We start from the raw sequence: 16,846 nt of genomic DNA, 5'->3' as shown, positions 1-16,846 counted from the left end.
TGTACTTTCTCCTATTCTAATATATCTTTTTGGAGATTGGTGCTCAGAACTGCACCCAGTATTCAGGGTGTGAGAGTACCATGGATTTATATAGTGGCATTATGATACATTCTGTTGTATTATCTATCCCTTTCCTAATGGTTCTTAACATTCTGTTAGCTGTTGTGACTGCTGCTGCACATTATGCAGAACTTTTCAGAGAACAACCCACAGTGACTCCAAGATCTCTTTCTTGAGTGGTAACAGCTAATTTAGACCCCATCGTTTGGATTATGTTTTCTATGTGCATTGCTTTGCATTTATCAACACTGAATTTCATCTCCCATTTTCTTGCACAGTCACCCAGTTTTGTGAGATTCTTTTTAACTCTTAGTTAAGTTCAAAGCCGACTGAAATCTTGAGTAATTTTATATCATCTGCAAACTTTGTCACTTCACTTTTTTTATCCATTTTTCCAGATCATTTATGATATTATTCAGATTCAGTAGCAGAATCAGAACCCAAAAGTGATACCTTCATGGTTAACTATAATTTAAAATGATTATTATTACTGTACATTTCTAGGGGAGACTTCATCTATTCTCCCCTCTAATCCTTATTTCTATTCCTTTAACTTCCCCAAGTACTGATATTTTCACCATCCCTCAACTGACAGTGCCACTACCAATCTGAAGCCATACACCTTTAAAAAGCCTATAAAGCTATTCAGGTTAATGCTAATTAAAAGCAATCCTAATAATGAGCATAACAATGTCTTGTGACAGTGCACTTACAATCAACTCCATCATGCCCCTTCATTGCTGGACAGGTTTCCCAGTGGCGGGTTGTATTGGCCAGAAGCACTTTAAGAAATGATGTACAAAATGACTATCTTTTAACAAAGAAATTGTACAGGGAAAAACAAAACACAATTAGTTTCAAACTACAGGAAGTTAATGGGATATCCCTGTAGTTTAAAAGTAATTTTATACAGTACTGTACATATATTTATTCCTATATAATGCATTTATTATGTAGTAGTTTTTAAATTGGTATTTATAGTCTATGCTGCTTTCTCTATTATTGATGTTTTATATGGTAACTGTTTGCACAGTTCTCTAAGCATATTAGTGGCAAAGGGATCAGAAAGATACTGAAGAAATAATTGTCAATAATTTTTACTATTATTTAATGCTTTATTTGCTTCTTTTATTACTTCTCTTTTATGTTTTCATTAAAATGCTGTAGTTACATTTTAATTCTACAACTTCTTAGGAACGAAGGGTGCCTCATAAGCAAAATTATTAGCATTCTTGTTTAGTGTTTTATTTGATTTTTACATTTCATCCTTTGTGCTCTCCCTTTTCTCATTAAATTTACGCTGTTTAGGTGTGCAGCACCGCAAGTCACCTTGTCACTGAACACCCAGGAAGTGAGGGGTTTATAAACTAAGTGAGATCATTTAGTATTTTATTTGGTTGCCATTTTACAGGTTTTTTTCTGTTTTGATATCATTTTAATCCATGTTGCTAGGAAATGTTTATATTTTTGCAAGGCTGTTCCTTCAGCAGGTGGAGATGGCCACAAAATTATGAGTAATTTAGTATTTAATTTCAGGTTTGTTTGGTTTTACTATTGCTTTATTCCAATGTGACTGTTATTCATTATAAACATTATAACAGTGCAGCATCCCAACTTCATCAGGGGAAGGAAGGCACATCAGAAACTAAATATTATCAGTTATTTAATAATTTAATAGGGAGAGGGGGTATTTTATGCCATTTTTATCACTTTCCCTGCTTAAACTGTTGCTTCCCTGCTGTAGTTGGCAACTGCAGGAATAGGATGGGAAAGGAAGGATTGAAAGCTAATGGTAATCATGATAATAATGAATAGTAATACTCACCAGTGACACGGATGGATTCAAGCATCATTCCTCTTGCAGCCTGTGTGTGTGTCTACCTCTCCTGCCCTAATACCCTAAATGTGCCCCCTCTGCATGGAGAGCTGTGAGACACAGGCAAGGAGCAGGGTGTAGACAGTATCCTCCTTTTGTTTATCCACAGGCTGGTGAAAGGGGGAGGCAGGAGAGGAGAGGGCTGAGGTGGTTGCAGCAGAGGGGAGGGTGCACTGCACACCTAGCAGCAGCTGCTGCCTCCCCTACTCCCTGCTTCAGGGACAGCAGGAAAAGGGCTGACTAGGCCCTGTTGCCAGGACACCCGCCAGCCTTCCATGGCATGGCACGGCACGGCACGGCCCTAGGGCGAGACGAACGGAACAACAAAACCCAGCACCCGCGCAAAGAGGGAGACAATGCGGTTTTCCGGATGGAGACTACAAGTCCCAGCATGCAGTGCGCCACAACGATTCCCAGCAGTCCTATGCACAGCCGGGAGCGAGGTGACGCGTTGCATCCTGGGATTTGTAGTCTGGGAGGGAGGTTAAGCAGCGTTGCCGAACCCAGACATGCCAAATTCACGCGGCAGTGCTTTGTACGACGTGGAGATCTGCACAGTGGACTGTGGCTCACACCTCCCTATGACATTTCAAGTGGGCAGAGTTGGGCCAGTACCCCTACTTTTATTTTTCCAGTTTGATCTCTTGTGATTTTACTCTAGTTGATGTAAATGCAAATACTGGACCAAATTCAGCAATGAAATAAATTATAGTGTAAGTTACACCTCGGGTATAACGTAGAAAAATGGATATAAGTGCCCCAGTAATGAGACTTGTGCCAATTTAACATTCAGTGCATGTGCAAACTGAGTGTGATGTATACCACTATGAAATCTCTGGGGCCCGAATTGAATCTTAGTGTAATCAGTGTCAACTCTCACTGAAGTTATTGCCAGTTGTATCCACTTACACTAGGGCTGCATTTTGGCATCTGAGTTTGGATGATGCTGTGGAGGGAGGGAGGCTGTTGTATGTTAGAGCAGCCTGTTTGCCTTTCTTTTTATGACACCCATCCCCCTCGACATGTAAGTTACACAAATTTTAAATACCCACTAAATGTCAAATAGCAGCTAGTTACACTGCCTTGACACATAGATTTGTTTGACCAACTAACATACATTTGTTCTGGGAGGTTTTTGTTTTCTTTCAGACTTCAGAATATTACTGAGATAAATATTTTTTGAATCAGACTCTGTTGGAATACACTTTGTACAGTAATACATTTTGATTTTCTAACTGGTCAGCATTGTGTTTACACTTTCAGTCACTGTTTTCCAATTATGTACATCTAGTATTTGAATTAACCATTTAACAAAAATATACAACATACTGTATATGGACTTTTTTCTTAAATCGTAATAATACAAAATCATGACATCTGATTCTATTATGATGTAACAGAAAATGAATGTCCAAACCCCGACGCTACAGAAGTTAAAAATCTAATTCTGAGTCCTACCTGAAAATGTTTCATGGAGCTCCATGAATCCTCCTACTGGATATGTTTAAATATAAAATACAATGGCTGAGTAACTGGGCTCTCCCCACATAATGCTGATCATATAGATTTGTATCTTCTTTCTATCCCTGTTTATAGGCCATGAATCTAGATAGCAATGTGTCACCCATCCATTTTTGGTAGTTTTCTAAATTCTTGACACTCCCAGGCTATGTACAAGGAACCTAAGAAGAACAATAGGATACAAAAGCGATGTTTAAAAGCCAGGGTTCAGATTGTACCACAATACAAGCAGTCACAGTTTAAAAAAAGATAGCCTTATGCTTTATGTTACCATCACCGCAGCTTCATACGTACTCAAAAGCCGGGGTATTAAAACTCAGAATCTATACTAACATGAGAGCTAGTACTGAAATACAATTACACATAGTTGAAGGCTGACAGACTTTAGATCCTTTTTAACTTGAATTCTTCTAGGGATAGAAAGGATTTGCAATCTGTCCAAAGCAAATCTAAGTTTAACCTATAAAGAAATTGATCTAATTTGTATATTTATAATAAAACTTGATAGCACTGGAGTATCGGAACCCACAGGCTTCTCTACAAGTCAAAAAAATCATAGGAAATTAATAAACACATTTTTAAAATATAGATAGACCAAGCTATCCGTGGTAGGTTAGAGTCTGCTCACAAGCCAGTTATCACTTCACATGATACCTGGCAGTTATAATAAAAACAGCAAATCAGTTCAAGCAATGCAAATCAGAATAAGAGAATAACAAATTGATTGGTGTTCATCAATGCACTTGGGTAACATGCTAAATTAGCATATCTCTCATATGGTGTTTGCTGATGGAGCTCCTACACAGCCCCATCCAAAGTATTTAAAGAGCTGTCCTCCCCCTGCAGAACCCTGAGGGCCATGGGGAGCAGAGAAACAGACATTGCCTTCTCTTCATCAAGGGTGAACTTCCTTGGGTGCAGCAGCCCCCAACGGCATGGGTGCAGTTTTCAGCAAATACCAGTGCAATGTGTACTCACTAAGGAATCTTGTATCAGAGGGGTAGCCGTATTAGTCTGGATCTGTAAAAGCAGGAAATTCCACTACATGCATCTGATGAAGTGGGTATTCACCCATGAAAGCTCATGCTCCAAAACATCTGTTAGTCTATAAGGTGCCACAGGACTCTTTGCTGCTTTTAAGGAATCTAGCCTACTCTCAGGAGATATGAATGAGTTCTGGATGTAGTCAGCTAAATACTAAGCTCGCTAAGCTTGAATCAGGTCCAGTTTGGAGAAGTACATGGATCCTGCAAATGGTAAGATGAAGTCCTCAGTGGTAGGTAGTGGATATCTGTCTGGTAAAGTAACTTAATTAACTGTCTGCAGATTGATGTAGACTCAGAGTTCCCTGATTTTTCTCTGTTTTACTGTGAAGATGGGGATGCAGGGAGAGTCCTGAATTGGTTCAGTGATCCATAGATCCTGAAGGTAGCTTAATTCAGTGGAGTCTTGGGGCCACAGCCCAAAGTCACTGGAAGCCAGAGCATTTGAAAAAAATAAATAGTTTCAGTTCACCTTCCTCCCTCTCCCCACCAGATGTCTTCCCATTCTTTTTTGGCTACCTGCCATCCATGGTGGTTACCTCTCCCTCATGCCTCATTTCTCTCACATTCACACTCCTGCTTGCATTCAGTCATCCCAGTGTAAGCAGAATTAAGGACTACATAGGGTCCCAGTGGTTTCTGGAGGTAGGGAGCCCCTGAGACCTTAGTGCCAGTTTTCCTGCTGGTAACAGGAGGTGGGAAGTGGAGAAGGCTGCTCAAGGTTTGGCATTTTCCCTGCCAGCAATAGAAAGCAGCAGTGAGGAAGCAGGGTGCTTAGTCAAGTGCCTGGATTGCCTTTGGAGTGGCACTGATTGCGTTCTGTACAGTGTCTATTAAGCAGGGGTCATTGCTGCACATGAACTCACCCTAGAGAGAAATCTGGCTCATGTAGTCATAACAAGAATCTAGTGCATTTAAAAATGTACTGAAACCTGATACAGCACCGCAAAAAGACTGTGCTCTCCCTGGAAAGTCAGTACAGTTGGAGAGTGGGTAAAATACTGCAGGGCTCCCCCACTTCCACAGAAAAGACATATCTAGATAAATTGGGGGTGCAGCTATCACCTGTTTGGGAGAATGGATGTTATTGTGGGGAGAGGTGGGGAAGTCTTGTACTCTGGGGGCTGATGTTTGGGATCAGATGATATTCATAGGAAACTATCTTAAATAGTAGGATTCCTAAAAACAAACAAATCTAAATCCCAATTTCAACATATTCACCCATTGTTAAAAGACAGAATTAAAGCTAACATGGGAACAGAACCTGGGATTTACAATCTCCACTTCAACATTGCATTCATTCCAGAGATCATTTCACTTTGTTTTGTCAGAAATATAATTTGACCTACTTGCATATTGGAAAATATCCTTACAGGAGCATTATTGTCTGCATGTATGATCCAGAAAAGCAGAAAGATATTATGTGGTTCCCTACTCTGTATCAATTTAAGTAATGCTGCCAAATCACGAGCTTTTTTTTTTTTTAATAATCTTTGCTTTATTTTGTTCCTCTCACTGTATTGGTCCCTGTGTTTGGGCTAATTTCAGTGGTCCATGAAATCCTACTCTGCTCAGAAAGATTAGTACAGACCCAGGGTAGTTGAAATAAAAAGTTCACATTATTTGGCACAAACTCAGAGCAGTCGCAGTGGAAGGGTTTCCCCCCATTATCTGGTTTAATGGTTCTGCTAACTGCTTGACTAGTTTCTGACCAAACAACTTCACTAACAATCTGCCTCTAATTGATTCTCTCGTCTGTTGCACCTTTTCTAGAACCTTCTCCTAAAGTCTCTATGACATCGCTGTCTGACTGACTGGATTCTAAAGTTCTCCCTGTAAACAGTGACTATGTTACTTGTTTAGAGAGGGCCAAATTGCCTTACTTACACAAACCGTCCTATTCAATGGGACTACACCTTTAAGGTAAGCAGGTACTGTGCAGATCTTTCTGAAAGAGTAAGACCTGAAGCAGGGCCTAAGTTAGCCTGAATACAGGGGCTAAATTCAGTGCTGGTATATGCCAGGGAACTGCATGCAGCCAGCACAGCCTGTAGTGAGTGGCACAGCCTGGGAGCGATCTGGTACCTAAAGCTGTTTCCTGATGGAATCATGAGGGATGGTGGCACTGGAAATACTTCCTGTCCCACCTGACTGTGAATCCCTGGAATGTGGCAGCCATTGCTAGTACAAAATTCCACCTTCCTACATCTGCAGGAGTGGATCTCATCCAGAGACTTCAATTGGTTCGCACAGGTGTAATTGACTGAAGAATTTGGCTTTATGTCCTTTTCCTTCCCATTGAACTTAGATCATTATGTTTTACCAACTCTGGACAAATCCTGAAGTCCTTCCTTGGTTTTTGTCAGGGGCGGCTCTAGGCACCAGCAAAACAAGCTGGTGCCTAGGGCGGCCAAATCTAGGGGGCGGCAGGCTGGGTCAGCGGACCTGCCGCAGTCATGCCTGCGGGAGGTCCACCGGAGCCCCGGGACGAGCGGACCTGCCGCAGGCATGACTGCGGAGGGGGCGCTCGTCCCGCGGCTCGGCTGGACCTCCCGCAGGCATGACTGCGGCAGCTCAAGCGGAGCCGGCGGACCCGCGAGCCGTCCGCAGCCGCGGGAGGTCCAGCCGAGCCACGCGGGACCAGCGGTCCCTCTGCAGTCATGTCCGCGGGAGGTCCGCTGCTCCCGCGGCTCCGGGGCGCCTCCCGCGCATGACTGCTTGGGGCGGCCAAAAAGCTAGAGCCGCCCCTGGTTTTTGTTCAGTCTTTTCTGAGGCAAAACTCTCTCTGAAGGCAGTGGTAGTCTTGATTAAGTAAAAACAGAGTTAAGACTTCAGGATTTGGGCCTAAAAAAACTCTCTATCCTTTTCATTTACCATACGGATTTCCCAGGTGCGCTTCAATCTTGTTGGAGAGCAATAGTTCAAATCCCATTTTGGCTACTTTTAACAAATCAGATTTTTAAAAGAGGTAGGGACTTAGTAATAGATGACCACAAAGAGCCCCTGAGCTTTCTTTGCATGTGGATCTCAATGCTCTCCTAGAGCTTGGTCCGGCGCCATGGAAGCTTTGCCATTGACTTCAGCGGCCACTGCCTCAAGCACCTCTAACAGGAAGGGTCAGCTGCCTCTGCAGCGATGTCTCATTTACGGAGAGCCAGTCCCCAGAGTCAGGATCTGCATGAGTGGAGTGGTCTTTGTCTAGCCTGGCCAGGGTAGTCTCCTCACCGGTCCTGTGGAGTTCCTCAAGGGCAGGCAGTACAGCCTGGGAGCTCTGACCTTTTCAATGAGGGACCTCCGTGGTGGGTTATCTCCCTTTCACAGGGTCTCAGAGGCAGGTGCGGCAAGGGGAAGTGTTCAGCATTCAAGCATAAGGTGAGAGGGAGAGAGAGAACCAAGACAGTGCACCATTCAAGCTTTATTTGCTGCGCCACATATATACTCCTCTCTAATCTAGCACTTTTTGAAAGTAGACTTCCCTAAGTGCCTGGATATTACCCTATATATAAGCCTAAAGTACTATCATACTATAGCACCCTCCTGTTGGGAAGCTATCTATCATACTAGGAAGCCCTGGTATCAAGGGAGTAGTGTGGAGCTACAGGGCCTCTGCACAGGTAACAACACTGGCCTCCTGTGGATTCCCCCTCGGATCTGCAGGGCTTTTGTATCAGACTTGTAGAAGGACAAGCAGCCCCTCTCCTCCCCTCACCCAAAACAGCACCACCAAAATGATGGGACTCCTCTGAGGAAATCCTTTTGGTGTTTTCTTCCTTTGGGTTTTACTGCAGGAGGAGGTGATCCTGCCCATTGTCCATGGATTATATACGACTGCATTTGTATTACACCCATGCATTATATAATACTGTATTTGTATTAGACCCATACAATATATAACACTGCATTTGTGTTACATATTAGTTTTATGTATTATTTTCAGAGGTTTTTGCTTATGCATTGATGTGCATGCCAAACTCTCTATTCCATGTCCCTTTAGTTACAGTTAATCTATTTTCCGTTGACTCAATAATATTTATAAAAGCAGGACTGAAATGTTTGGGATATTTAGTCATCTCTGGCAACGCCTTCTTGTGTTTATCTGAGTAGCTTAATACTGCAGCAGAGATGGCTATGTTAACAAAGTCTCTTCAGCGTAGAGATGTGAAAAAATATTTTCTACATTATAGTTAGATTTGATTTGCTCACAGCATGGTAGCAGTTTACCCTCTTACATAGCCTCTTGTTAATTTCAGTGGTGCTTATATATTTTAATGTAAAAAATAGATTCCCAGTTGCAAAACGTTTTAAATAATCTTAAAAGCCATTAGTTGTTTAAGTCATGCCCTCTAGTGTAAACATGTTGTTATTGCATAAAAGATTTCAAGGTTCACTGCACTAACTTGTTAGAGTACAAAATGCAAAAGAAATGATAGAGAAAGCAAGTTCATAAGCCAATATTATATCCATAAGATGCAGATCTTAGGCCCTGATTCAGCAAAGCTTTTAAGCTCATACTTGTGTGCTTGGTATTCAGCAAAACACTTAAGCACATGCTTATTGTGTACTGTCAAACAGTAATTCAACATGACAAGAATCAGTCCTTGGCAGCAATAGAGTACTGAAAATTATTAGCTTTTGAATTTACTCCATGTTGTGTCACTAGATTGTAATTGGTTTAAATTTTTCATCAAAACAAATTTTCAATTAAAAATAGCTTTTCAAATAAAATCTTCCAGTTTTTAAAGAAAAAGTTATTTTCTCAGTTTTTCAAAAACTCCTTCCAAAATACAAAATAAGATGCTATGTTATGTGGGATATAATTAATGATGTGATTTTGTGTCATTATTGAGTCATTTCACATAACCAGCAACCACTGTTTTGTGCAGGTTTGAAGCCAGATCCTCAGTTAGCATAAATAAGCACAATTCCATTGAAATACTTCCATTTTTGCCATCTGGCCGTTGGTCTTTGTCAGGAGTTTTATGTCAGCAAAATGTCACAGCTGTATTGAATGGCAAAGGATAGACGAGAAGATATTTAATAAATTAGACCAAATGAAAGCGGTCTTTGTCTTCTGCCCCTCCTCTGCCTTTCTACATCAATGATGAAGTCAGAAGACTCAATTCAGAGAGGTCCTGGGAAACCTTCTATGATTTTTGTAATACAATATTACACTGAAAAGATTAAGAATGGAGCAAAGTTTTTCAAATTCCAGGGAACTGTTTCTTAACCCTCGTAGCCCTGGAAAGATGCAAAGTTGGATTGCTCTGACAATGTTTTTCTTCAGCAGATTTCAGTTTTGAAAGCCTGCCGTTGAGTTGCATGTAGCATTCATTTCACAAATTTGAGATGGTGCTCCAACAATGACAGAATTTGAAAAGTATATATCTTTTGGTTTCCTTACCTTGGGTTAAATGATTCAGCCCTTATTCCTCTAGAGTAACTGGGTGGGCATTAAACTAATATCAAAAGAGGAGGGTAAAAAGAGGGAAGATCTGAGCACTCAGTTAGCACAAAATTGAGATTTTGAGAACAAAGTTAATCAGGGACTCAAACAGGGTGACCAGACAGCAAGTGTGAAAAATCAGGATGGGGTGGGGGGTAATAGGAGCCTATATAAGAAAAAGGCCCAAATATCGGGACTGTCCCTATAAAATCGGGACACCTGGTTACCCTAGACTCAAAGGACATGAAGAGAAGAAATTCTTGGATTGCTTATACACAAAATTTAGGAGTCTGGGTGTAGTGAGGCAGCCTGGCTCCCGACGGCCCCAGAGAGGGAGGAACCGGAACAGCCACCTCAGTGGGTGGAGCCATTGCCACCTGTTCCCGCCCCCCGGAAGTCAAGGGGTGGGACAGGAAGTATAAAAGCCCGGCCTCAGCGCTCAGTTGGAGCCCAGCGGCCGGAGAGGACAGACATTCCTGATCGGGCTCCTGCTGGACCGAGCCTCCCTCGAGCCAGGTACCCTGACGCGGACGGACCAAGCCTCCCTCGAGCCAGGTACCCCGAGGTGGACTGGCCGAGCCTGCCCCGAGCCCGGTACCCCGAGGAGCGGCCTGAGCGGCCCCCTGACCCGAGTCCGGAGGAGCAGCCCGACCTAGACCGCCTTCAGCACGCCGAGGAGCCCATGGTGTGGGACCCCGTTGCCGAGCCCAGCGACGAGCAGGTACCCGAGGAGGGGGAGATGGAGTGTAGCCCGGGGGTAGTCGAACCCTGTCTGGCTGAGGGCACTGACGTGCCCATGTCAGTGTGTTGCGGCCAGGATCCCCACTGACTGCAGCGGATCCACGCCGTTGCTAGGGCCCCGGGCTGGGACACAGTGGAGTGGGTGGGCCTGTGTCCCCCCTGCCACCCCACTCACGGGTGGCAGACTCCCCCTCCTACCAGCGTTCAGGCAGAGAAGCCTGCACTTACCTGCTGTGGCTCAGCACCTGCTACAAGGACCTGAGCCCCTGTATTGTTGTGACTGCTCAGCTCCTGAGACAAGGACCTGAGCTCTGAGACTATTATTCCTGCTCAGCTCCTGAGGCAAGGACCTGAGCCCCTGAGACTACTATTACTGCTCAGCTCCTGAGGTAAGGACCTGAGCCCTAAAACCTAGTACTAAGTGTTTGGTGTCCCGCCCTGACTGAGGGCCTGGGCTTGCTAGTGCCCCTGTGTGTTCAGCTCCTGCTGAGAGGATCTGAGCTCAGAACTGCTGTGTTACTGCCCCGCCCTGATTGAGGGCCTGGGCGTAGCTTGTTAACTTTGCTGTTGCTCAGCCTGCAGGAAGGATCTGAGCCCCCTGGACTCTTGTGTGCTGCCCCGCCCTGAGCTAGGGCTTGGGCCTACTGACTTTGTGATTGCTCAGCTCCGGCTACAAGGACCGGAACTTAAAACTGATTGGCTGCCCCGCCCTGACTGAGGGCCGGGGCCCATTGACTTTATTGGTGCTCAGCCTGCAGGAAGGATCTGAGCCTAGAACTAGTGTTTGCTGCCCCGCCCTGACTGAGGGCTGGGGCTCATTGCAGTAACCGTGTGCCTTTTGTACAGCCCCTGCCTGAGGGGCAGAACCCTGAGACCTTCAGAACCCGGAGACTGATTTGGGCCGTGTAGTGAGGCGGCCTGGCTCCCGACGGCCCCTGAGAGGGCACGGCCCCAACACTGGACTATTACACTGGGTCACAAACAAAAAGAATTGGAATTGCTCATTTATGAGCATTAATTTGATCTAACTGGTATTGCTGAAACTTGGTGGGATGATTCATACTATTGGACTGCTAAAATAAATGGTTATAATCTATTTAGGAAGGATCGAGGGAGCAAAAGGGGAGAGGGAGTGACACTGTTAAAAATAGCATTACCTGTTTTTGAGTCACTGATAACTCAGAAGACAATGATCTCGAATGCTTATGGATCAATATCGTAACCGATAAAGCACAAGGTGGGGTATGAGTTGGTGTCTGCTACAGATCACAAAATCACACAAGGGAACAGGATGACTGCCTTCTTACACACCTATTTATAATGTGTATGATAATATAATATGGCAAAATTTTATGATGATGAGAGTAGTCAACCAGTGGAAAAATTTGCCAAGGGCTGTTATGGTTTTTCTATCACTGACAATTTTGAAGTCAATATTGGATGTTTTTCTAAAAGATACGCTCCAGGAATTATTCTGGGGAAGTTTTATGGCCTGTGCTATGTACAGAAGGTTACACTAGTTGACCACAATTGCCCCTTACTAACTGCGGCATGTAACCTGTCATTTAAATCAGCTCATGTACCAGATGACTAGAGGATAGTTAATGTGACACCAATTTTTAAAAAAAAAAGCTCCAGAGGCAATCTTGGCAATTACAGGTCAGTAAACCTAACTTCAGTACCAGGCAAATTTGTTGAAACTGTAGTAAAGAACAGAATTACCAAATGCAGAGGAACACAATTTGTTGAGGAAGAGTCAACATGGCTTTTGGAAAGGGAAATCATGCCTCACCAATCTATTAGAATTCTCTGAGGAGGTCAACAAACATGGACAAAGGTGATCCAATGGCTATAGTGTACTTGGACTTTCAGAAAGCTTTTGACAAGGTCTCACCAAAGATAAGCAAAGTAAGCAGTCATGGGTTAAGAGGGATCTCCTGGATCAGTAACATGTTAAAAGATAGGAAACAAAAGGTATGAATAAATGGTCAGTTTTTAGAATAGAGAGGTAAATAGTGGGGTCCTCCAGGGATCTGTACTGCGACCAGTACTGTTCAACATATTCATACATGATCTGGAAAAATGGGTAAACAGTGAGGTGGCAAAATTTGCAAATGATACAATATTACTCAAGATAATTAAATCCAAAGCTGACTGCAAAGAGTTACAAAGGGATCTCACAAAACTAAGTGACTGAGCAAGAAAGTGGCAGATGAAACTCAGTGTTGACAAATGCAAATAATCCACATTGGAAAACATAATCCCAACTAGATTCCAGAAAAACCTTCAGAAAGACAATGTAGGTGTAAGGAAGTGGCACGACCAAGATTAATAGGTTCCAAGGCCTGAAGAACATAAGAATGTCCATACTGGGTCAGACTAATGTCCATCTGGTCCAGTATCCTGTCTTCCAACAGTGGCCAGTGCCAGATGCTTCAGAGGGAATGAACAGAACAGGCAGTCATTGAGTGATCCATCTCCTGTTGTCCGCTCCCAGTTTCTGGAAATCAGAGGCTAGGGACACTCAGAGCATGGGGGTGCACCCCTGATGATCTAGCTAAAAGTCTCGTTCCTTTAACACTACCTCTCTTATTCTATTTTGTCTTCTGATTTCTTCTTTTCCTTTTTCTCTTCCTGTTCTTCCACTTCCTTCTTCTTATCTCCTCAGTGTTATTCATAATTCTCCATTCTTCATCATCTCCTCTTATTCCCCACCACACAACCTTCTGTTGTTTTTATCTTCCAACCGCTGTTTCCTCACCACTTTCTCCCAACCATTCTTAGTGTCTGATGATGCATCTGACCTCTAACCATAGCTGTGCTCATCTTCCTAGATGCTTCTATGGCCCTCATCAACATAGACTGTGAGCATTTATGTGGTGCTTCTAATGTGTAATATAAGTGGTGCTACCAGTGATACTTGGTGAGATAGCTTTGCCAGAGGCCAGGAGATTGGGGATGGGGGTGAAATGAACTCTGTGCATTTTACCAATTTTGAAAATGCAATGTTTGTCCTTTTTTGCAAAGATCAGATTGAAAGCATATGTTGTTCTTTTGATACTCATCAGGCTGGACTAATAAACAGATGCTGTCTTTTCAAATCTTTACATTGCAAGAGTTAGGGACCTCATGTTCTCTTACTGCGGATGTGCTGATCACATATCTCCCACTAAGGTTAATGAGAATTACTTCTGTGCTCTGAGCATAGGTAATTTAAAGCCGTGCAACACGTCAACGTCCACAGGTTACTTATTTGCATCCCTCACCATTGTCATAAATAAATATCCTTTCTGCCAAATTTGCCAATATATAATGCCAAGATGATTTTTCACATGTATTCAGAAAATGTATGATGAGCTCTGGTTCTGCAGAGAGAACAGATCCTAAGGCCTTGATGACACTGGTGGTGCCATAGAGGGCATGCCTAAACTGCAGTGAAAAGCAGACTGCAGCCAAACCACAATGTGTAGCTACATGCAGTAGCTGAAGGCTCTGGCAGGCTGTAAGGAAAGGTTCTAGCAGCAGGGAGCTGCTAGAACCTTTCTGTGGCAGGGAAAGGCTCCACCAGTGGAATACTACACTGCTAGCAATAGCCATGTAGATGGGGGAGGCACTGCTTGGGCACGTAGAGAGCCATGTAAGATATATAGGGCAGTGGTTCCCAAACTTGTTCCGCCGCTTGTGCAGGGAAAGTCCCTGGTGGGCCAGGCCGGTTTGTGTACTTGCCGCGTCTGCAGGTTCGGCCGATCGCGGCTCCCAGTGGCCCCCAGTACATTCCTCAGCCCGCGCCGCTTCCAGCAGCTCCCGTTGGCCCGGAGCAGCGAACTGCGGCCACTGGGAGCCATGATTGGCCAAACCTGTGGACGCGGCAGTACACAAACCGGCCTGGCCCACCAGAGGCTTTCCCTGCACAGGCGGCGGAACAAGTTTGGGAACCACTGATCTAGGGGACGTGCCGCGTATGTACTCTACCCACTGCTGTAAGTGTAGATCTAGCCTAACTGTTGGCTGTTAGTAGAACTGGTTGAAATGTTTCTGTTAGAATGCTTTTCTGTCCAAAAATATCCATTTGTCAAAAATCAACATGAGCTGTAATAATTTTGACACTTCATTTAAAATAATACAAAAAGTACTTTCATAAGGTCAAAAATGTTCTGTTTAGATCGTTTCAAAATATTTCATAGTGAAATTTCTTGTATATTTTTTTTTATTTTTATACCAGAGTGTATTGTATTATTTTTATTTTTAAATGTTTGTTTATATTATATTATACAATTCAATAAAAATATCAAAATAAAAAAATTGGATTGATGCAAAATGAAAAATTTTCACAAATGTTTTGTGGGAGATTTCAAAACTTTGATTTTTCATTTGAAATCAGAATTTTTTTATGTTGAAATTTCCTGCAGAACAGAAATTTTGAGTTTCTATTTGTTAGAAACGTGCAGCAACTCTCTGAGGCAGCAAAGCCTCCCATACAGGTAATACAGACTCACAGACGCAAAGGAGAAATAGGGGCAATAAGGGAAAGAAAAACATATATTTGAATTATAATTTAAATTCAAAGGATCAGTGTATAAAAACAATAGCATTGGGAGTTAAGGCACCATATAGCACAGCGTATGTGGAAACAACAGCAAAAACCCCTTGTCCTGTAAATACAATTTTTTTGTGATTTATAACCTGTCTTTTCTTCATTATTTGAAGACTATTCAGCCCCATAGCTGAGGTATAACCATCTTTTTTTAACCTATTTTTTGTTTTTCTGAACCCTATACACTCTTGAGCTACAACCTCTTTTGAACAACTCCACTGGCACAGAAGGTTGCAGACTTGGTGATCTGGGGAATTTCCTCTGGAAAGGGGATTCCTTGGATAGCATGAAAGCAGTGTACTATCAGCTTGGACACAGCAGAACTGTAGGATGATTTGGGAATACAGTTAAGATACCAACTGCATTAGAAAATGGAGCCATTTATTAACATTGTTGGGAGTGATCCCCTGGTATGCTCATGTTTGTAGTGTTATGGGTTAGTCTACACTGCAATTTGTACAGATCTCTCAAAATTAACCCTGTCCGCACTGGACAGGAGAAAACTATGTTCCAGGGCAGAAGCCACACTTTGTCATCTCACAGCTACCACAGAGCTTTCTCAGGAGAGGGGTACTACAGTCTGGTGGTGAGGAAACTCCCTATATGGAAAGCCTGGTGGGAGCTGTGGCCAAGGGAATCCCTGGTTGTGGGGGCACAGAGTTGGTGCAGAGACATAGGTCTTCCATGCAGATGGTCCTGGTCTCCTTTGCATTCTCCAGGATCCATAATCCTGGAGAATGCATAATCACCTTGATGGAACAATCCCAAATAAACTCTGCAAAAGGATCCTCCCTCTTAGGCTACATCTACACTACAGTGGGGATCAAAGCTCTGAGATCGATCCACCGGTGGTCGATTTGGCGGGTCTACTGAAGACCCACCAAATCGACAGCAGATAGCTCTCCAGTCGACCCCTGCACTCTACCCCCAACAAGAAGAGTAAGGTAAGTCAACAGTGTAGACCCCGTGGTAACTCACCTTAAGTTATGTCGACTCCAGCTATGTTATTCATGTAGCTGGAGTTGCGTAGCATAGGTCGACTTACTGCAGTAGTTTACACCTAGGAAAGGCTATGTAACTTGCCCAATTTTGGAATCAATGTCAAAGCTGGGCTCATTTAGAAGATTGTGTCTCCAGTCCTGTGCACTAGACAATGGCCTGACTCTCCTCTGCCATGCATCTGGAGTGAATGTAAAACACTGCCAGATCAGAGTGGGAGTGTTTTATACCCCTTTAGCACAGATGTAAATGATGGCACAAGGTGCAATGCTGTGGAGAATTAATCCTTGTGTATATCAGCTCTTCAGTTTCAGCAGCTGTTTCAAGCACTGTGCTATTTACACTAGCTCTTAATTGGTTTAATTGATGGCAGCTTTAATTGACAGTACTGAGAACAGCAGCCAGAGTATGAGTCATCCATATTAGAGTTCTCACTACAGCAGCTGACTCAGCATGAATTTTTGTAAAAATGATTTAGCGTAGACAAAATTCTACTGCAAGTAAACATTATAAGAAATCTTTTTGAAATGTCCTCAATACTTAGATGCAAATAACTTCAGTGTAAGCTT

General features: G+C 43.2%; 1 protein-coding gene across 4 annotated transcripts in view; it reads right to left on the bottom strand.

Moving 5' to 3' along the window:
- Positions 1-16,361, bottom strand: part of KIAA0895 (KIAA0895 ortholog) — a 65,522-nt gene extending 49,161 nt beyond the window's left edge. The window contains exons 1-2 of one of the 4 annotated variants that reach the window (XM_045005516.1): positions 16,257-16,361; positions 3,395-3,618 (exon numbers count right to left, since the gene is read on the bottom strand). In XM_045005516.1, the coding sequence (XP_044861451.1) occupies positions 3,395-3,419 (25 nt within the window). In that variant the 5' untranslated portion in view covers positions 3,420-3,618; positions 16,257-16,361. Of the gene's footprint in view, positions 1-1,885; positions 2,292-3,394; positions 3,619-5,849; positions 6,242-16,256 lie in introns of those variants that run through there. The other 3 variants (XM_045005515.1, XM_045005517.1, XM_045005513.1) reach the window with 3 other exon arrangements.
- Positions 16,362-16,846: the final 485 nt, after the last annotated feature.

This window comes from Mauremys mutica, chromosome 2 (genome assembly GCF_020497125.1).
Source record: "Mauremys mutica isolate MM-2020 ecotype Southern chromosome 2, ASM2049712v1, whole genome shotgun sequence".
In the NCBI taxonomy this organism is placed as follows: domain Eukaryota; kingdom Metazoa; phylum Chordata; order Testudines; family Geoemydidae; genus Mauremys; species Mauremys mutica.
This window is presented reverse-complemented; position numbering and strand designations above follow the sequence as displayed.